The 22,347-nt window shown below is 46.1% G+C and overlaps 1 protein-coding gene across 1 annotated transcript; it reads right to left on the bottom strand.

Moving 5' to 3' along the window:
• Nucleotides 1-10,980: 10,980 nt before the first annotated feature.
• On the bottom strand, nucleotides 10,981-21,938 carry LOC145417528 (uncharacterized). The gene is made up of 2 exons (XM_080286238.1): nucleotides 21,911-21,938; nucleotides 10,981-11,354 (listed from the first exon to the last, which is right to left on the bottom strand). The coding sequence occupies exons 1-2, from the start codon at nucleotides 21,936-21,938 to the stop codon at nucleotides 10,981-10,983; spliced, it is 402 nt and encodes a 133-aa protein (XP_080142364.1).
• Nucleotides 21,939-22,347: the final 409 nt, after the last annotated feature.

Raw genomic sequence — 22,347 nt, 5'->3', positions numbered from 1 at the left:
TCTACAAGTCTTCAATGACATATATTGGACACTAAACCCCTCCACCATCGCCAAAAACATCATTCAAGCATGCCGAGCCTTTGCCTTTAACCGCGGGCATTGTTTTGCCCCGACTGGCCTCTCCCGCGGGGGTTTCGACCAAAATGTAAACAAACTTTAAACCTTTATAACTCTGCTCAGAATAAATCTAGAGCGAAAAATAGGTACCATTAGAAAGTACTAACCTTCTGCTTTGCAATGATGTAGGTTTCATGATTTCGTTGACTATCACTGGATGGGCAGTGCCATTAGAAGTGAGCGATCTAAAATCACTATTTTTTGCTCACACACCATTACCTTTGCTCATACACCATTACCAAATGCCAACCTCATTCTGATAATAATACTATAAACATATATGAACACTGCACATACGATAAACACCCACTCTGTGTTCACTGAGGCAGGTAAAAGGCACTGTAATTACCCGCACTTCACTGCCACATCAGCGGTGTTGTAATCACTATTTTTCGCTCACACACCATTACCAAATGCCAACCTCATTCTGATAATAATACTATAAACATATATGAACACTGCACATATGATAAACACCCACTCTGTGTTCGCTGAGGCAGGTAAAAGGCACTGTAATTGCCCGCACTTCACTGCCATATCAGCGGTGTTGTAATCACTATTTTTCGCTCACACACCATTACCAAATGCCAACCTCATTCTGATAATAATACTATAAACATATATGAACACTGCACATATGATAAACACCCACTCTGTGTTCACTGAGGCAGGTAAAAGGCACTGTAATTGCCTGCACTTCACTGCCACATCAGCAGTGTTCTCACTCACACAGCTGGACAGATACTGATGCTTGTTTGGTCCGGGGTGGGGTGGGAGGCCCAGGGGGTGGGAGGTGGGGCCCCAGGGGGGGGAGGAGGGAGGTGGGGGTCAGCTGGAGTGAAAGAACTTAATAGCTACTCTCTCTTGAAACAATTGGCGCACGGAAAAAATGCAGGGTATTCAAAATATTCACAAACATTCGAGAATGACACACGCGGTTTGGTCCAGTTTTTGCAATGTCATTCTGGAATGACACCCACGGTTAAAGGGTTAGGCAAGGACATCTCACGCACACCTGGCCTGTCAGGGAAGCTGTCTGCACAAAAACCATGGCAGCTACTCTCGGTTAATGTCGTCAGCCCTCTCACACTTAAAGTGGGATACAAATACATCATCACCTTCGTTGATGTTTACTCAAACTTCTTCATCACCTGCCCCTCCACAGACCAGAACGCCGTCACAGTTGCTGACGCTTTAGTCCGCCACGTCTTTCCCTACTTCAAAATTCCCCAAGCCCTACATTCAGATAATGCCCCAGAATTCACGGGCAAGATCTGGGAGGAACTCTCAACAATCTTTGGTTACCATATTTCCCACTCATCTCCATACTGGCCACAGGGAAATAGTGTCTGCAAAAGAAGTCATAGATCCCTCCTTAACCAGGTGAGAACCAGAATTGTGTAAATGGGCAATGACAATTGGCTGGCCCACATCAAAATTGTGCAGTGGGGCCTAAACACATGCCCCAGAGATGACGACATAACCCCCCACGAGCGAGTTTTTGGGGAAGTCCCACTCCTCCTACCCTCCGTCAACACCTCCAACCCCCCACCCTACCCTCCACCATCGAGCCCCTACACCACCTCAAAAGGCATCTCCACCACCTCCAAGCACAACAAGACCTACAACCCGACACAATCCCCTCCAACCCCTACAAACCAGGAGATTCCATCGTCATGGCACGTCTGCCAACCCCCACCAAAACTTATCCTCGATTTGACGGTCCCTTTACCATCATCAGACTCCCTAACCTACCAGGTCACTATCGATCACCAGGGAAAAACACACACATATCGCAAAAGACACGTGCGTCCCTTCCAACCCTCCAACAATGACTCCACACTCAACCGCGCGCTGCACACCTCCCGCCGTGCACCACCCATCTCAGCGTCTTCCGAGAATTACCCCCACGATTCATACGCCTACTCCTTCTCAACCCCCCCTCCACCTCACCCACTGTCACACCACCACCCCCTACGCCCACCCTCGACCCACCACCGCCTCTCTTCGATCCTGACCCCTCACCACCTCCAACCATCCATGACTCTCCTACGTCCACCCCACCGTCTCCTCCACACCACTCTCAATCACCACCCACAGTGCCCACCGCCCACTCCAAACCCCATCAACAGACAAAAACCACACGCAACACCGCTGCACCACAACAACCACCAGCCCACCCCTCCCACACCCCTCCACGCATCACCCCACACACCACACCACCCACCGACCCACCACATGCACCCACTCCACCTGCCACCCGCACCACCCACGCATCCACTCCTACCCTCCCCTTACCAACCAACCATTCTCACTACACACGACACCCCACACCGCCACCCACAACCGCCCCCAACAACAGTAGAACTCCAACACCACCACGTGTCTACCCACCTTCACCACCAACACCCACCCTCACCACCACTACCACCAGATCAGGACGCCTCTCCCGCCCACCATCTAGATACACCCCTACACCAACCTCTACCCCCGCTACTGCCCCACATTCCCCAACACATACCACCCATACCCCCAACACCACCCCCATCATGCTCCCCCTCCATCAAGCAAGGTGGAAAGTTCCCAATTCCCAATTCCCCAAAGGACAACGCTCCTCCCACCAAATCCTCCCTCATAAAAAGCCCAAGACTTCATCCCTCGCCAGCATACGGCCTCTACCTCTGCACCAAGCACCACCACCAGAGATGAGAATCGAATGGGTACTATGGGGCCCCCACAACCACCCTGCCATCAGACTATGGGCAACCCACCAGCTCCTCCGTCTCCTACGCCACACCACACAACCTTCGTCGCTCCGGCTCACCCTCAACCCCCACCAGGAACCAAACACCACAACCTACCACTGGACCACCCTCCTCCAGCACATCAGTCCAGCCCACCAGACGTCCACCACCAGCACATACCACCTCCAGTCACGGGGCCGTGACTTCTTGACCGAGGAAGGTGGTAAAATACACACCTCCGCCGCCGCCAGACCGACCACCCCCCCACTCCCCACCCCACTGCCGAGCCGTAGCCCCACCACCACCCCAGGAGGACACCACAGCAGGCCGGGTCAGGGTGAGACTGACCCAGAGCGAGAAGGGCGCCGGGGCTTCCCTACCTTAAGTCCCTCTTCCACCCAACTGACCCAACAACAACCACACAGGAGGAAGAGACGACCTTGCTGGTGGAGCAGCCTTCATCAGGTTTGGGGTGGGACTGCTCCAAATTCAGTCCCAATCAACACCATGGTAATGGCCACTGTACGTGCCGGGGAGGGAGCGGCCACTGTACGCCCCTCATCTGCCTCTTCCTCCTTCGGGAGCAGCACCACCACAACAGCCACTGTACATGTGGGGGAAGGAGCGGCCACTGTACACCCTTCATCCGTGGTTCCTGGGGTTCTCCCGGGAGGAAAAAGTTCCTTGCGCAGCTGGCCCTCCACCTCTTGGCTGCGTGGGATGCCCTTCTCTCTCTCCCTCCAGGTGTGGTTCCCCGGAGGTGCTGCCATTCCAAGAGTGGTGGCGTGGTCCTGTCCCGGTCCTGCAACCTACCCCTGGACAGCCCCGGCCCCTGACAGACGCCCGGCAGAGGACGGCACCCCACCCTGTAGGCGGCCGCAGCACCCGGACTCCCAGGACTGGCCAGCAGGCCCCAGAGCAGGGCCGCTTGGGCCCCACTCCCCCACGGCCCTCCGCCTGGAGTAAGAGGCGGCAGGCCCATCTCCTGGAGTTGTTTGGCCCCAGCCCTGAGGGCCACCTATCAGGTCGAGGCCCCCAGACCGAAGGGCCTCCCTGCACCCCACCGACGAGGCCCCAGCATGTGGGCCACCTATCAGGTATAGGCCCCCAGACGGGAAAGCCTCCCTGCACCCCCCCAACGAAGCAGCCTTGGATGACGACGCCCTGTGGGTGGTTCATTGCCTCCTTCAGGAGGGCTCCCCAGTAGGGCCCCCTCCCACGCCCAGGCGCCACCTCTGTTAGCCCAGGAACCAAGGGCATAGTGGCGACTTCAACGCCTCTCTTATGTCGCGCCTAAGTCTTAACCACAGAGACAGGAGTGAAAGTGACAGTGGAACAGTGAGGGCAATAATAATATAAAGTGACACACGGATACATGAATGCCCAGGCAGAAAGTAAGGATTAGTAAGTACAGGCATCAAGACAATCGGATATAAGGAAACATTGTGTCTATACCAGTGGCGCACCGAGAAGAGACAGAAGCCAGTGAAATAGTGTCACCGCGGCTAAGTGACAATCCCAGGTGCCGCGACTCGCGCCATAACAAGTGTATAGTAATATTAACCAACCTGACCCTTTATTCCATCTGCCTATAGTACATCCGGTCCAGAATATTAAATGACAATTATGCCCAAACTATAATACTGGTGTTGTGCTCTAGTGACTAACAATCTGTGTATATCTGAATATCACCATGCTCTGCCCTTGATGTATTTGTGTACGTTTGTATTGGGAAGCCAACTCTGTTATTCTGTCTATTCCATATCCAGTGTCTCTTTGTTCTTATATTGTAAGGTGTGTTGAGCTAAGACAACAGATGTGTTAAGGTGTACTGTCGAGTTTTTATGCCCTGTTCCTTTCTGGGTGCTTTACTTCCGTTCCGGAAAGAGGACCCTGCTCAGTCGCAGGCTTTTTTAGGACGAGAGGTCGAACTAAAAACACCCTGCATAACAGGGAAACCTGCTGGACTCCAGGGAGTGTGTGGTCAGGAACTCCTGCATTGCCAAGCTGCCTCTAGCAAGCTCGGTTGTGCCACGTCTAGCAAGAAAACTAGAACTTCTGCGTTGCCAAGCCACCTCTAGCAAGCTCGGTTGTGCCACGTCTAGCAAGCACACTGGAACACTGGAACTTCTTCTACATTGCCAAGCTGCCTCTAGCAAACTCGGTTGTGCCGCATCTAGGAAGCACTCTGGAACACTGGAACTCCTGTGTTGCCATGCCACCTCTAGCAACCTCAGTTGTGCCGTCTCTAGCAGGAACTAAGCTGACGAGCCCCAGCTGTCGTTGGTACTGGTGGCTCAGGCTGTTAGAGTGACTTCCAGACGCTGTGCGTGCCAGATTTTTGTGTCCTTCTTGTGCAGACACTCGTATTTCTGCTACCTGGTTGTGGTTTTTGGTCACAGTTGAAGCCAGGACTGTGGTATACTTTTCTGTCTGAGCTGGAGTTCCGGGTATTTTATGTCCCCCGTCGTCCCTTAACCCTAGATAGGTAATGTGGGGTCTCAGAAACCCCAGTCCCCGAAATTTAATTTTTAAAAATATGAGCATAAGGTCTACAGATCTGTCCGTCTCATTACCTTCCTGCCTAGTAATGCTCTTCATGGGGATGATGGGGTCATACCTGTACCTGGCTCTGATTTTGCTCTATAGAGCCATTGGAGTATGGTAGTCTCCAGATTACCTATAGTGTAACCTCAGTTGAGCCCTCTTGTGATTTTTTCAATTTCAATTTGCTGTCTTTCTCCTTTTGTATACAGAAGGTCCCAACATCGGTCTACTGCAGACCACTCAAGGAATCATGATATTACTTTTCAATTTTGAAAGATTTAATTTTAAAATTTGTATACCTAAAATTTAATCATTTTTTTATAAACTTTAAAAATATATATTTTTTTCAATTAAACTTTATTTTTTCTGGCCCTGTTTAAAGATAAGGGGTTGAATTATTTGTGCATTGAAGAATTTTGAAATATCTCAAACGGAAGTTTTTTTTTTTTTTTCCTTGGGGTCCGTCAGATTCCACGTTACCTAATATAGTAACAAAATCAAGATTAGCCACGTCCTCATGGCAGGAGGTCGAATACTTGTTCCTGACCGGAGATGGTGGTCGGCTTGAGATTGTGGAGGAAGTGGTACCAGGATCGGAATCATTCGTCGGGTTCTTTGGAGGGGTCTTTGACGAGGATCAAGGAGCTGGGGTGAGGATAACTGGCTAGCAGCTGGGGCAGGTGTTATGGTTTCTGGATCCTCTTTCGTTGCCTGTCGTGCGAGACCCAGAAGTTGTGGTTTCTGGATCCTCTTTCATTGCCTGTCCTGCGAGACCCAGAAGGCATAGGGGATGAATATGGTGACTTGGATCGGCTGCAATTGGAGAGAGAAGATGGCAGCAATGGTAGCGGATGCGGTTGTGGCAGGGAGACGGATGATGACCTTTGACCTGGGGGCTGGCTTGTCATTGGCTGGAGTGGACGCAAAAGTACTGCTGCGAGGGGGGAAGGTAGTGGTGTAGTCGGGCGGGAAGGAATGTCTGTTTCTGAGGAACTTGGTTTCGGGGGCTGTGGTGTTGGATGGGGTGTGGGGTTGGTAGTGGGCGTTGGCGGGGTGCCAGGGGCGGACTTACATTGTGTGTGTGTGTGTGTGTGTGTGTGTGTGTGTGTGTTTTTATGCGCAAGAGGAAGGAACCAAAGGCCAGGAGTCTGCAAACTGCTCTGTCCAAGGGAAAAAAAAAATACAAGAGAGAGCCGAATTCAAGTTCCAGTCATTTCGAGATGCCTGGACACACTGCGTTTGAAAGGTTGGAGATCATAGGAAGCAGGAAATACAGACAGAGGGAGACAGTTCCAGAGTTGACCTGTTCCATAAATGAAGGACTGGGAGTAACGGTTAACTCTTGCATTAGAGAGTTGGACAGGAAAGGGATGAGAGTTTGTTGCTAGACGGGTGCTACGTGCCTGTCGTAGAGGTGGAGGTATGCAAGCCGACACTTCAGAGGAGCAGTGACCATTGAAGTAGTGATAGAAAAGAGATAAAGAGGCAACAGTGCAGTGAAGAGACAGAGATTGAAGGGAGCCAGTAAGAGGAGGAGAGTTAATGAGACAAAAAGCCTTTGATTCCACCCTATTGAGAAGAGCTGTATGTGGGGAGCCTTCCCCCACATGAGAGTTGTACTCTACACAGGGGCAAATAAAACCTGTGTATAAAGTCAACAACTGTGCAGGGGTAAAGAAGGTATGGAGTCGGCTTAGCACACCTAATCTCTTGGAAGCAGATTTTACAAGAGACGTAATATGATCTTTGCAAGATAAGTCCCTGGTGAATGAAGCCCCAAGCATGTTCAAGGATGATGCAAGACTGAGCTGGATATTATTATATATTAGCAGGTACTCCTATGGAAGATTTCGTCGGGTTGATAGGTGTAAGAACTGAGTCTTTGATGCATTAAAAACAACAAGATTATTTTTACCCCAGTCAAAGATACGAGCCAAGTCAGATATTAGGTGTACCATAGCCTCGTCCCTTGTTTTTTGAAGTACTGTAACTGCTGAGATGGACGTTGCAGGAACCGAATGGGAAGATGAAGGGTGGAATCATCAGCGTACGAGTGGATAGCGTTAGATGTACATCTTAGAAGGTCGTTGTTGAATAAAAGGAAGAGAGTTGGTGATAAGACAGAGCTCTGAGGAACACCACTGTTGATAGATCCAGAAGAACGATGGCCGTCCACAAGAGTGGCTACAGAACGACCAGAAAGGAAGCTATAGATGAAGAGGTGAAGGGTGGGATCATCAGCGTACGAGTGGACAGGGTTAGATGTACAGCTCAGAAGGTCATTGATGAATAAAGGGAAGAGAGTTGGTAATAAGACAAAGCCCTGAGGGACACCGCTGTTGATAGATCTAGGAGAAGAACGATGTCCGTCTACATGAGTGGCTAAAGAAAGACCAGAAAGGAAGCTATAGATGAAGCCACACCTGGCACAGATAGAAGGATAGAAACCGTGAGAGGGTAGTGTGGAAATTAAAGATTTATGCCAGACTCGATCGAAAGCCTTTGAGATGTCATGTGCAATGGCAAAGCTTTCTCCAAAGTCCCGAAAGGAGGATGATCAGGAGTCCGAAAGGTAGGTGAGAAGATCGCCAGTGGAGCAACCCTGATGGAACCCATACTGACGATCAGAAAGAAGGCTGCGACAGGAAAGATGCTTTAAAATTTTTCTGTTAAGAAATGGCTTGAAAACTTTTGAGACACAGGATGTTAAAGTCACTGGGCGATAGTTAGAGGGTTAGGAAAGGTTACCCTTCTTTGGGACTGGCTGAATAAGACAAACCTCCAGCAAGAAGGAAAGGTACAAGTTAATAGACGAAGTCGAAAGAGCTTACCTTGACAGGGTGTAAACACAAAAGCACAGTTCTTGAGGACAACAGGAGGGACTCCATCAGGCCCATATTGAGGCCAGTGATGGCAGAAAATACATCAGCTGAGGAAACTTTTATGTCAGCCATGAGGAAATCTGAGGGGGGAAGTGATGGAGGAACAGCACCGGAATAGTCTAAGGTGGAACTGGAGGAGAAAGTCTGAGCAAAGAGATCTGCTTTATCAGTAGAAGAAACAGCTACAGAACCATCAGAGTAGAAAAGGGGAAGGAAGGACGATGAGGTAAAGTTGTTAGAAAGGTTTTTGGCAAGGTGCCAGAAGGAGTGGGAAGAATTTGAGTTGGAGAGTTGGGATCATTTAGTATGGATGAAATTATTTTTAGCAGAGCAAAGAACAGACTTAGCACGATTCCGGGCAGAAACATAAAAAAATGTGATTCAGGGGTGGGTTGGCTCCGGTACCTTTTATAGGCCCTCTCCTTGTTGTGGACAGATTTGGAACAAACGTGATTAAACCAAGGCTTTCTGGCATTAGTCGTAGGATATGAGAATGGAATGTATGCTTCCATGCTCGAGCGAATAACCTCCGTAATGCGCGAGGCACACTCAGATGGCTCCCGGCCATGGAAGCAATAATCATTCCAGGAATAATCAAAGAAGTACTGCCTGAGGGCCTCCGAATCCGGAGCTCCAAAGTGCCACAAGCGACGTTTCTTTGGATGGTCCACAGGCTGTACTGGAGCAATAGGACAGGTTAAGGTAATAAGGTTGTGATCGGAGAAGCCCAACGGAGAGGAAAGATGAACAGTGTAAACAAAAGGATTAGTTGTAAGGAAGAGGTCAGTTATGTTGGAGCTCTTTCCAAGGCGGTCAGGGATACGGGTAGGGTGCTGTATATACTAGCATTTCTAGGTCATTAAGGACAGAATAGATGTAGGCCTGTTCACCAGGTGGATCAGTGAAAGGAGAGGAGAGCCAATGGTGGTGAACATTGAAATCTAGAATGGAGATTTCGGAGAAAGGAGAAATGGATAGAATGTGTTCCATTGTAGAAGTAAGATAGTCAAAGAATTTTTCATAGTCAGTTGAATTAGGGGATAAGTAAACAGCGCAGATACAATATATTTAGTCGGAGAATGACAGGAAAGCCGAAGCCAGAGAGTAGAGAATTCAGAAGAATCAAGTTCAGGAACACGAGAGCAAGATAAGTCGCTGTGTACATATACACAACAGCCAACTTTGGCTTTGAAATGTGTATAGAGAAAGTAGGAGGATACAGAAAAGGGTTTGCTATCAGTTGCCTCAGACAGCTGAGTCTCAGTTAGGAAGAGAAGGTAAGGTTTAGAGGAGGAGAGGTGGTGCTCAACAGAGCGAAAGCTAGAGGAAAGGCAGTGAATGTTGCAGAAATTAAGAACAAGTGAGTCAGACAATGGTTCCAGGCAGCTCATTGAATCGTCACCGGGAGAGGGGAGGATGGTGGGGGCATTTATGGTCCCCGTCCCCCTTTAGGACTCCCGAGGCTTTGTTACTGGTTGCCATGTTTCTTTTCTAATTTTGAAAAGGAAGTGTAGTGTGTACTGTGCATGTAGTTTGGTGCTGAAAGTTTGAGAAACTTGTATTGGAGAGCATGCTGGCCTACTCTCTGTGTTACTGAGACACTGAAAAAGTTCAGCAAAGGGGGATGGTCAGGAACTAGTCCCGAGGGCTGATGAAATGGGAGCTCCAGCTCTCCCTGTCATCAGCTTTCCATCCACCTTGGGAGTACTGCCCTGCTCGACTGGTGCTACAGTCTACTCCTCAGGTGGTAGTGCGACTATATCTGTTCAGGGGTCTTGATTTTCTGGCCGCCAGATCATGTGAATACCGGAATGCGACTCCGTCTGTTACGTATGCAGGAGTAGGAGGATGTGGAGCTGGAGTGTGAGTTAGGGCTATGAGGGGGAGGGGGGGAGACAGAATCAAGGAAGGCCATGGAGGCAATGAGGAAGCTGGTGAAATGCAACTTGGGGTGAGAGAGGAGAGAGAATCCCTGGATGGAGGCACAAAGAGGGGTGAAGTGATGATGGATTGGGACAGGAATGAGGTGGAGCTGGGGGTGTTGGGGGAGGGCGGGTGAGAGGTGGTTGGTGGAGAGCGCAGGATGGATGATCTGGTTGTAGTTGGTGTAACTGAGGGGCTGGGGGTGTGGGAAATAGGAGAGCTGGTTGGGGATAAGGTAGAGGAGCACTGCGAGTCAGGTGGTGGTGGGGTCACAGGACTAGGTGTCGGAGGGGCAGATGGGGCTGATGGGGAGGCAGAGGGTGGGGTGGTGGTGATCTGAGGTGAGGAGGGACGGGGTGAAAAGCTGAGGGGGGGTGTAGGGATCAAGGTCGGTTGGCAAAGGGGTTTGGCTGCTTTGGCAACATAGGGGGTTGCCGCTGGTCTCGGTGTTGGTCTGGTTGCTCAGGAGGGGGTTGCACATGAATGTTGTGGTAGACCCTGGCTTTGCCGTGAAAATTAATGACGATCTGATAACAATTTGGTACGCGTGTAATTTCGAAGGGACCTATGAATTTGGTTTGAAGTTTGTGGTCGAGGAACAACTGAGCAAGCACGACTTGCTGGCCTACTTGATATGGGTTGTCTAGTGGAGTCTTTTGGCAATTCCTGGCAAGATTGCATGCGGCAAAGCTGGTTCTTGAGGTGTGTGAGGGACTCTTGGGAGGTGGAGCTGGTGGTTAGCTGTCGCGCCAAGTACTGGAAGGGGATTAGCGTTGGGGGTTCTCCAAAGACACACTCATGGGGGTGATACCGTCTGATCGGGGACAGGTGTTCATCCCCCACTGTATGATTTTCACTTGGGAGTGCCAGTCCTCAGTGTCCAGGGCGATTTGCCTGGTCCGGAGTTGGTTAGCAAGACTCTGGTGTCTTCTCTCAAAGATGGCATTTCCCTGGGGGTGGTAAGGGGAGTAGTGAGAGTGGCAGTACTCGAACATCTGGGACAGTTGCTCCCAAACTTGGCCTGAGAATTCAGAGGCGTTGTCTGAATAGAGGACCTGCAGTAGGCCAAAGTAAGGGAACATGTCGGTGATGAGAGCCTCAGTGACTGCAGTTGCGGAGTGAGACTTAGAGGGGTAGGCAACTAAAAATTTTAAGTATGTGTCAGCAAAGGTACTTACAAATCAAACCACTGTCTCAGATGAGACAGAGCCCATGATTATCCATGGCCAGCAGCTGCCAGGGTCGGGTGGCTGTATAGGTGCCCAGTGGGTCCCTGGATAGATGTCCTTCCCAAGGGCACAGGCCGGACAAGCTTCTATAACTTTTGGTGATGGCCGAGGGGTGCAGTGTCCGGTAGATTTTTTTTTTTTTTTGCAAGGAAGAAGGAACCAAAGGTCAGGAGCCCACAAACTGTTCCTTCCAAGAAAAAAAAAAAAAGAGCCATCCATTCATTTCGAGATGCCTGGACACTGCCTTTGAATGACTGAAGATCATAGGAAATAGGAAATACAGACAGAGGGAGACAGTTCCAGAGTTGACCTGTTGCATACATGAAGGACTGGGAGTAACGATTAACTCCTGCATTTAGAGAGTTGGACAGAAAAGGGATGAAAATTTGTTCCTAGACGGGTGCTATGCACTCATTGTAAAGGTGGAGAGATGCATGCAAGCAGACAGTTCAGAGGAGCAGGGACCACTGAAGTAGCAATACATAAGAGATAAAGATGCAACAGTGCGGTGAAGAGACAGAGGTTGAAGGGAGCCAGTAAGAGGAGGAGAGTTCATGAGACAAGAAGCCTTTGACTCCACCCTATTGAGAAGAGCTGAATGTGGGGAGCCTCCCCACATATGAGAGTTGAACTCTACATAGGGGCGAATGAAACCCGTGTATGAAGTCTACAACTGTGCAGGGGTAAAGAAGGTACAGAGTCGGCTTAGCACACCAAATCTCTTGGTGTATTATTATCTTTCCAAGTTAAGTCCTGAGAGAATGAAACCCCAAGTATGTTTAAGGATGATGCAGGATTGAGCTGGATATTGTTAATCACCAGTGGGCATTCCCGTGGAAGATTTCGTCGGGTTGATAGGTGTAAGAACTGAGTCTTAGTTGCTTTGAAAACAACAATATTACTTTTATCCCAGTCAGAGATAAGAGCAGTCAGACATTAGGTATGCCATAGCCTCATCCCTTGTTTGTTGACGTAACTGCTAAGATGGACGTTGCGGGAACCGAATGGAAAGGTGAAGGGTAGAATTATCAGTGTATGAGTGAATAAGGTTAAATGTACAACTTAGAAAGTCATTGGTGAATTAAAGGAAGAAAGTTGATGATAGGACAGAACCCTGAGGAACGCCACTGTTGATAGATCTAGGAGAACAGTGGCCGTCTACAACAGCAGCTATAGAACGACCAGAAAGGAAGCTAAAGATGAAGGCACAGATAGAAGAATAGAAACTGCAGGAGGGCAGTTTGGATGTTAAAGATATATGCCAGACTCGACCGAAAGCCTTTGAGATGTCAAGTGCAAGGGCAAAGCTTTCGCCAAAGTCCCGAAAGGAGGATGGCCAGGAGTCTGAAAGGTAGGTGAGATGATCGCCAGTAGAGTGTCCCTGACGGAACTCATTCTGACGATCAGAAAGAAAGTTGTTAATAATAGACTCGAAAACTTTTGAGGCATAGGATGTTAATTAGAGGGTTGGGAATGGTCGCTGTTAAGGCACATCACATGAATATAAAGTCTTATTTTTTGTGAGACAATATTTAATGTAGTGGAACTCTGTTTTTAGGGTAGCTCTACATTTAGTGGCAAGCCAAATGATTTCCTGTAAATCAGGAAAGGATTTACAGCGCTGGGTGGTAACGTTTTAACCAACCAACACGTGTTCCCTACGTGACAACAAGTGGGTTGGCGGAGGGTTAGTGCCCCTCCCTGGAAAACAACTAACTAAAAATACGAACAAGAAGCCTCGGACCAGGACTGACCAAAAGGTGATGACTAAGGTCCGAACAAAGGACATAGTACGGATAGCTACATGGAATGTAAGGGGTGCAAATGATGAGGTGAAAGAAAGAGAGATTGTCCAGCTGCTTGAGGGTGCTAATGTCGATGTATGTGGATTAATTGAAACTAAAAGGAGAGGTCAGAGTGTGAGAGAATGGGAGTATGGATGCGGTATATGTGCGGGAGTAGGTGAGAATGAGAGGGCAAAAGAAGGAAAGGGAGATGGAAGGAGAATTAAAATGTATCAGTTGGCTCAAGGATTGTGTGGGTAAGAATGAAAGTTGGACTACAAACGTGGGCGATTGTGTGCGTGTATGTGCAAGATCGTGCATGCAGAGTGAGAGAAGAGTTCTGGACAAATGTGGAAATGTGCATGGAAAAGTTTGAAAAGAATGAGAGAGTGTTTTTGATTGGCGATATAAATGATAAAGTAGGGAATGTGAAGGTGGATGGACTAGTTGGTGAGTGGGTTGTGCCTGCTGAGATAGGTAAGAATGGCAGTGTTTTGGTGGACATTTGTGCCGGAAGGGCACATGGCGAGTGTTGAGAAGGGTGGGTGGTGAACTGAATGAACGGAAGACAATGACTGATCATGTGTGTGTGTGTGTGTGTGTGTTCTTACCTACCTAATTGTATCTTTACAGGAATGAGTCAAGCTCGTACTGTCCCGTGTCTTAAACCATATTTATCGTACATATCCTTAAATTTGTGCATTGTTTTGGCACACACTATTTCATTCGGTAGTGCATTCCATTGATCAATTGCACTGTTTGGGAAACTGAATTTCCTTACGTCTTTATCACCTCTCTTCTTATGCGGTTTTTTGCAGTGTCCTCTTGCTGATGCTTCTCCATATGTTAAGTAATCATTTATGTCTATTTTCTCCTTTCCTGATATGCATTTATATAGCATTATCATGTCACCTCTTTTCCTTCTCTTCTGTAGTGTTGGTAGATTCAGTTTATTTAGTCTTTCTTCGTAGCTTAGGTCCCTTAAGCTTGGTATCCATCTTGTAGCGGCCCTTTGAACTTTTTCAATCTTGTCTATGTGCTTTTTGAGATGAGGACTCCAGACTACTGATGCATATTCCAGGGTTGGTCTAATGAATGATGTTATTATCCTTCTTAGCATGTCTTCATTTATGTATGTGAATGCTATTCTCATATTTGCAAGCAGTGTATACATGTTCCGTACTTTCTCGCTGATGTGGTCAGCCGGAGATAGTCTGTTATTGATAATTACACCTAGGTCTTTCTCTCTTTCTGATGTGTATAGGGTTTTATTTCCTAACTTATAATCCCAATCAGGTCTTTTTCCACTTTTACCAAACTTGATTACATGACACTTGTCCACATTGAATTCCATTTGCCATGTACTACTCCATTCATGAAGTTTATTTAATTCTTCTTGTAGCTCTTTACAAGAGTCTGTGTTAGTAATTCTCCTTTGTATTTTTGCATCATCTGCAAACATATTCAGATAGCTCTCATTTCCAGTGTTACTGTTTATATCATTTATATACACTAAAAACATGATTGGTGCCAGCACTGAACCCTGTGGTACTCCACTAGTCATTTCTTTCCATGATGAGTAGTTTCCTCTTAGTACTGTCCTCATTTCTCTTTTTATGAGAAAGTCTTGCATCCAACAAAACAGTTTGCCTCGAATTCCTCCTTGATGGTACAGTTTCCATAAAAGTCTTTGGTGTGGTACTGTGTCAAAAGCTTTCTTGAAATCTAAATAGATACTGTCCACCCATCCTTCCCTTTCCTGTATTGTGTTTGTTACTCTGTTATAATAGCTCAACAGATTAGTAACACATGATTTTCCTTTTCTGAAACCAAACTGTCTTTCTGTTATCATACTGTGTTCTTCTAGATGATTTACCCAAGCTTTTCTTATAAGTTTTTCTAATACCTTGTTTACAACACTGGTCAGTGATACTGGTCGGTAGTTGAGTGGATTTTGTCTATTTCCTTTCTTGAATAAGGGGACAATATTTGCTTTTTTCCAAATATCAGGTAGTTTACCTTGACTCAAGGATTTCTTGAAAATTAAAAATAATGGTTTACATAACTCCTTTGCACATTCTCGTAATACCCAACATGAAATTTCATCAGGACCACTTGCTTTTCCTCTGTCTAATCCACTTAACTCCTGTATTACTTTTTCTGCTATTTGTATATCTGGTAGTATGTGTGGACATGCGTGTTCCACATAGTCCCTCTCAAAATTTTTTCTTCTGTAAAAACTAATTGGAAATTCTTATTTAGTGCTTCACAAATATCTTTCTCTTGTGTATAAGTGATTCCCTCGTCCGTAATGGATTGTATTATATCTTTTACTTTAGTTTTGCTTCTGATATAGCTGTAAAACAGCTTTGGTTGATCACTACTTTTATTTATTATATCCTCCTCAAACTGTTTTTGGGCTTCCCTCCTTATTCTTGTATAGTCGTTTCTTGCCTGTTTGTAATTATTATACGCCCTTTCACTATTGTGTCTTCTGTATCTATTCCACATCAAATCTCTTCTTTCTTTTGATTTTTTACATTCTGTATTGAACCATTTCTGTATTTTCTTATCTGCTTCTTTGTGCTGTGGGATGTACTTCTGGACTCCTATTTCATAAAATTCACAAAAATTTTTATATACAGCATTTAAATCTTGTCCTCTAAGCTCATTTTCCCAATCAACTTCTAAGAAATACTTCTTTAGGTCTTGATAATTTCCCTTTTTATAGTTTAGGCTCTTTTTGTAACTATCATTGCTGTTTACTATGTCATATGCTATCCGGAAGTTATAATTTAGTACTGCATGATAGCTTTTGCCGAGTGGAGGGTGATATATTAAACTGTCAATATCATTTTCTTGCCTTGTAAATATTAGATCTAGCACTGAAGGTACATCAAGTCCTCTTTTTCTGGTGGTTTCCCTCACATGTTGCGTTAAGAAAAACTCTTGTACGAGATCCAGGAGCTTTTGGTCCCAACAGCTTTCTTGGCTATTTATGTCTAGAGTATTCCAATTTATATTTGTATTGAAGTCCCCAGTTAGTATAATTCTTTCCGATTTCTCTTCCATTTTATGTAGCAATGATCTTACACTCTGAATTGTACTCTCTGCCAGGTCCTCATATTCGTCTCTTTCCCATGTGTTTGATCTGGGTGGCATGTACAAATTGGCTACAATCACTTTACCTTCAGATGTGTCGATCTCTACTGCAATCAGTTCTACTTGTGATGGTATATCTAGTTTTATTTCCTTGACTTTTAGATTTTTCTTAGTTAATATTATAATTCCTCCTCCTTTTTTTAAATATCTGTCTCTTCGCCATATATTGTATTCCTCTAAGTTTAGTATGTCATTTGATATCCTTGGTATTAATTTTGTTTCAGTTAGGCATATTATTTGTGGTTCATTTTCTCTAACATAATCATTCATCTCTAGTCATTTAGATACCATTCCATCCACATTTGAGTACATCAACTTTATCATCTTGTTTATATACATGTCATGACATGGTTCTACTACATTCCTCCTGTTTCTTCCATCCTGTTTGTGTACCACTTTCGTACCTGCAATCCTATTACTTTGTAAAAAAAATTTCTTCTTCTCCTCTTCTGATCTTCCCTCATTTTTTGTTTTTGCTTCCTCCCTTTTCTCTTTCAGTAATTCTAGTTCCTCTTGTGTTAGGCATCTTTTTATCCATACATTTTTGAACTCCTCTTTTTCCTTAAGATTCTTTGCATTTTTTAGTATCTCTTCCACAGTGTTTACACTCTGGAAAGTCACCTTTAGAGGTCTTGTCTTGCTTTTCTCGTATTTCCCTAACTTTTTGTGTTCCTCTATGTCTTTACTACAGATTTCCTCTGATACTTCTTTCAGCAAGCTCATTACATTTGCCATCTCCTTTTTGTCTCTTGTGATCTTGTTTTTAACTTCATCCTCTTCTATACCAGTGATTACTATTGATTTGTTTATCTCTACTGAATCTCTGACTAACTTTGGATTGTTTTGGATTATTCTTTTCACCTCCCTTTTAATGCTTTTTTTCTCCACCCTTGTTTCTAAGTCTTTCTTTACTTTCACCATTTCAGCATACGTGGTTTCTACATCATTTTTGTAGCTTTGCACAGCTTCATTTACTTGTGTTATCTTCTCCTCAATATCACTGCTCTGGTCAATAAGACTGCTAACTTGCCTAATTGTCTCTGTGTCATTTTTGAACTCTTCCATAACACTCTCGTGATTGACTACTGTACTTGCCATTTCACTCATTTTTTTCCTAAGTGTACTCAATTCCACGGTTAGTTCACTGATGGTTGTATCTTTCTTATTGGCCTCCCTTCCTAGTTTTTCTATTTCTTCCTTTTGCAAGTGCATCTGCTTCTTTATTTCATCAATTTCATTTTTGAAAGCCATTTCTAGTTTGTTTACACGTTCAACCAGTCTATTGTGGGTCTCTACTTCAACCAGTTCTTGGTAGAAATCATCATTTTGCTTTTTACCTTTATCCCTTTTCTTTTCCAAATTTGTTTTACTGAAGTATGTATCCATTTTGCAATACTTAAAGTGCAAAGCATACAGTATACTTACAATCTCCGTCTTGTTGTAGTCTAAACAAACCTCAGAGATGACTCAGCGTATTCTTTCGTCTTGGTTCTATTTCCTGTTTTTACAAGTCTTGCTGACACTTATTATTTTTTTCCTTTTTATAATGAACAATCATTTAGTCTAACCTGGTACTGAGCTTGACTCATACAAAGATACTATTTAGGTAATGCCACTGGCCGTGATGATTTAGTACGGAGCGCCGGTGTCACACGTCCACCTAGATTGAATCCCTGTGTGTGTGTGTGTGTGTGTGTGAAAGGATGCGAAGATGTGTAATGGATGCAAGCACATATAGAGGTTGGGGGAGTGGACTTTCTGACCACCCCGTGGTGGTGGTGAGAATCATTTTTTTTTTTTTTTTTTACGTGTCCGACTCTGGGCAAAGGCTTCAGGGCCTATTTCTCCGGGGCAGTGACCTATCCCAAGGCCCAGTAGTCCTCCTACACCTCCACATGTCACCACTTCGGCGCTAACACCCACCATCCATATTGAATACATGCTAGAGCTGTCTCATACAGGATTAGTGTATTGGTATTAGGGGGGGTATTTTTACGACATGTCGGCGGGTCATCTGGTAGATCAGGAAAGTCTGCTTTCAGGAAATTCAGATTCTTAAACTGTTCCCTGCCCCAGCCGGGATTCGATCCTGGGTCCATTAGGACAGCAGGCCGCCTCTCTACCGATTCAGCCACCGCCTCCCTCCGAATGAAATGGAGAAATAGTAGAAGGGAAGGACGGGAGGAACGAGTACATGCAAGGAGAGTGGAAAGGTTACAAGAGGATGAGAAAAGGGCAGAATATAAGAGAGAAGTGGAGAAACGATTGGGTAAATATGGATTGGAGCAGATGGGGGAAGTGGAAGGTGTGTGCAAAATATTCACAGATGAAATCTGTGCAGCATGTGAGGTGGTGTGTAAGGTGAAGAGAAGAAAGACTCTTTCGGAAAGAGGGTGCAAGGAACAGCATAGTTGAATGAAGAGGTGAGACAGGCTGTGGCACAAAAGAAGAAAGCATATAGTGAGTGGATGAGAAACAGGGACGTGGAAGAAGTTGAGAGACGGAAGAGAGAGTTATATGTAGAGAGGAAGAGAGAAGTGAAAAGATTAGTAAGAGAGAGTAAGAAGAGAGTTGATGAGGAATTTGGAAGGAATTTGAGTGTAAAGTGGAGGGAATGTAAGAAAATGTTCTGGAAAGAGATAAAGAGATTTAGACAGGGTGGCAATGAAGTTAGTTCGGGAGTGAAAGATAAAAATGGTAGATTACTAGTGGAGAAGGGAGAAAAAGTGAGCAGATGGAGAAAACACTTTAAGGAATTGTTGAACCCAGAGAGTGAAAGTAATGCCAGTATAAGTGGTTGAGGAATGGCTAGAAGGAGGGATGTGAGAAGAGAGGAAGAAATCAGTAGGATGGAAGGTATGTAAGCAATGAAGAACGTCAAAATGGGGAAAGCCTCAGGAATTGATGAAGCATGTGGTGAAATACTGAAGAATGGAGGATGGTATAATAGAATGGATGTGGAAGATGTGCAGATTGGCCTGGGGCGAAGGTAGAGTCCCGGTGGATTGGAAGTCAAGTATAATTATTCCCTTGTCCAAAGGAAAAGGAGAAAGGGAAGTGTGTATTAATCACAGGGCATGTGTCTTCTTAGTGTAATAGGAAAAGTATATGATAGGATACTTATTGACCGAGTTAAGCATGTGCCCCATATTCAAGTTCATCTTTGAGAACGTCCCTGATCACCACGATCTTACCCTCGAGGTATGATCTTGGTGAAATGCCACAATCATACTTCAAACAGTAGGCCTAAACGGCCATTTCACGACACAGTCACGTTATCGTGCTGAGACACACAAAGATATTGCTACGACATCCTACGACACCCTACGGAAGCGTCACGTTATCCTGAGGACACACTGCGATCATCCCTCGGTTAAAAAATAACGGTCACTTTGGCCCCAGGTGACGCCAAATATCGCCAAGTAACGTGTCGTAAGTTGTCGTAGCGTGTTTTAGGTATAACTTTGCCTGTCGTAAGTGTAACTTTGTGTGTCATAGCTGGTCTTCGGGATCCGATCTCCAAGTTATTGCTACGACACGTCAGGTCACACCTAACGACAAGCTATGACAACCTACAATAAGCTAAGACATGCTAAATCACAGCTAAGACAAATGATGTACCGTCACGCCATGTCACGTTTTCCTTGTCGGCTCCCACACTGACAATTTTTGAACATTCCAAAAACTGTCGTAGTACGCGAAGAGCCGCGAAGAATGACCAAGTTCTCCACGTCAGCGCTACGTCATCGCTAAGTTACGCCACGGTATGACGATGACGATATGCGGCGACACACGAAGACATGAAGATCGTGGCGTGTCGTGGGAAAGATCCTGACGGTGGAACATACTGTAGGCTTTAAGAAAATAACAGACGAATTAGATGGAGAAGGACAGGAGGTTTTAGGGAGGGAAGAGGTTGTGATATTCATTCTTAGATCTTTAGTGGAAAAGTTTCTAGAGATGGGAAAGAAGTTGTATGCAGCCTTCATGGATTTGGAGAAGCATGTGACAGGGTGGATAGACAAGGAATGTGGAAAGTATTAACAATATAATTATGGAGTAGATGGGAAGTTGCTGAAGGCCGTGAAGAGTATGTATGAGGGTGCTAAGGCTGCAGTGTGTGTGGCTAGTGACCTAAGTGAATTATTCTACTTGAAGGTTCGATTGAAATAGGGATGTGTCATGTCTCCAAGGTTGTTCAATCTGTATATGGATGGGGTTATAAAAGAGATTCAAGGTAGGGCAGTGGATGTTGGAGTGACCCTAATGAGAGAGGACAATGTTTGGAAACTCCCTGTACTGTTGTTTGCAGATGATACTGTGTTGTTAAGTGAAGACGAAAGGAGCTGCAAGGCTTGGTGGACGAGTTTGGGAAAGTAAGAAACGTAATCTAAAGGTGAATGTAGGAAAGAGTAAAGTTATGGTCGTCAAGAGAAATGAAGTCAGTGAATGTACAGTGACCTTGGATGAGGAGGAAATGGAAAATGTGAGTGCGTCTAAGTACTTGGGTAGTGTGATGAGTAAGGATGGAAGTTTGGAGGGTGAAGTGTTTGAAAGGGTAGAACAAGGAAGAAAGGTTGCTGGTTCCTCGAAAGCAGTGATAAGAAACAGGGAAGTGAGCATGGAAGTGAAAAGTTACAACATGACTGTAATGCTAGGTGCAAAAGGCTCGACTCCTCGGTCCTAGAACACCTAACGTGTAGCGGGGTCCTCTTTCAAGACCGGGGCGTGGTGCAATAATGAGAGGTAGGGCACAAAAACTCCAGACAATAACCTTTACACGTATATTACCACAGTCAGACACAGGACAAATACAGCAGATATTACAATACAGTATATGACAGAAATGAAACCTTAACTAGGACATTAGTATCTCGCAGGATACTGGCTTAACAGACATTGATGCCAACACTGTAGTTTATGGTACAGGTGTACAAGGGAATACAGGGCTGCGGAGCGCGAGGAGGGTGAGTCTCACGGGGAGGGAGGGTAGTGAGGGGTGACGCGCGTAGGGTCAGAATATAGTTATGGTAATATCGGGAGGGAAATAGTACTACTGGTTCAGACTTAATGTTTTCTGGTAGTAGAGGGATTTTGACAATTGACTCTATTCCTCGTTCAGGTTGTTACACATGCACTGACTGCTGGGAGGGGATTCTTTAAGGGAGGGCAGAAAGACGGGGGGGGAGCACTGGGATTTTACGCTAGTTATGGTTATGTCAGCGAGGGAGTATTCTTAACACTTTTTCTTCACTGCTTCCTAGTAACAAATGACATTTATTAGTTTCTCTATACGGGGTCCTTCGGGATAATAATCTTACTGATTTTCTGTAAGGGTGTCACTCGTGGATTTACTTCACCAAAACTTAGTTTCTGCACTCGCCCTTAATTATTGGCCCGTGATCTCACTTCCCCGACATCCACTTACTCTAAGTCACTGTATCACTTATACTGGGGCACCGTCCACTTAACATAAGTCACTTCACTGTGTTTGGGGCAATATCACACTCAACATACTTTACTCATTTGGTGTGGGCTGCAGGGCGGCATGCCGACGACAACTCGGCCGGGGAAGGGACACCGTCAAGGGAGGGTGTGCCAAGAGGGCACGGGACAACCCGCAGGGGCGTCCTCTCGCATCCAGGGCTGCAGGTGGCGGAAGAGCCCGTAGTCTCCGGGCTAGGCTCGGAGGAATGGCCCTCAGGACTGGGGCTGAATAGGTCCAGGAACCGCTGGTGTAGGTCTCGGCCGGAGGTGGAGGCCTTAGACCGCCTGGTGGGCGTGGAGAGATCGCGCCTGGGCGTCCTGGGAAGGGCCTGGAGGGACAGCGGGCTGCGGTCCCCAGAGTCGAGGGACGCCGTCAGGGAAGGGCTGCGGCACCGACCTGAACTAGGGTCCATCAGGTGGGTCTGTTCCAGGGCCAGGCGCAGGGAGCAAAGACCAGGGGAGGCCGTGGGGC

The sequence above is a fragment of the Coenobita brevimanus genome, chromosome 110, assembly GCF_032717465.1.
Source record: "Coenobita brevimanus isolate Jiangsu-jjx chromosome 110, ASM3271746v2, whole genome shotgun sequence".
In the NCBI taxonomy this organism is placed as follows: Eukaryota; Metazoa; Arthropoda; class Malacostraca; order Decapoda; family Coenobitidae; genus Coenobita; species Coenobita brevimanus.
This window is presented reverse-complemented; position numbering and strand designations above follow the sequence as displayed.

Bases quoted from the DNA above. Each gene is read 5' to 3' on its own strand.
- LOC145417528 (XM_080286238.1), bottom strand. From the start codon at position 21,938: ATGCCGCCCTGCAGCCCACACCAAATGA. The intron at 11,355-21,910 runs GTAAAGTATGTT...TAAAATTTTTAG, and splicing joins CTGCAGCCCACACCAAATGA to TTGCCTACCCCTCTAAGTCT.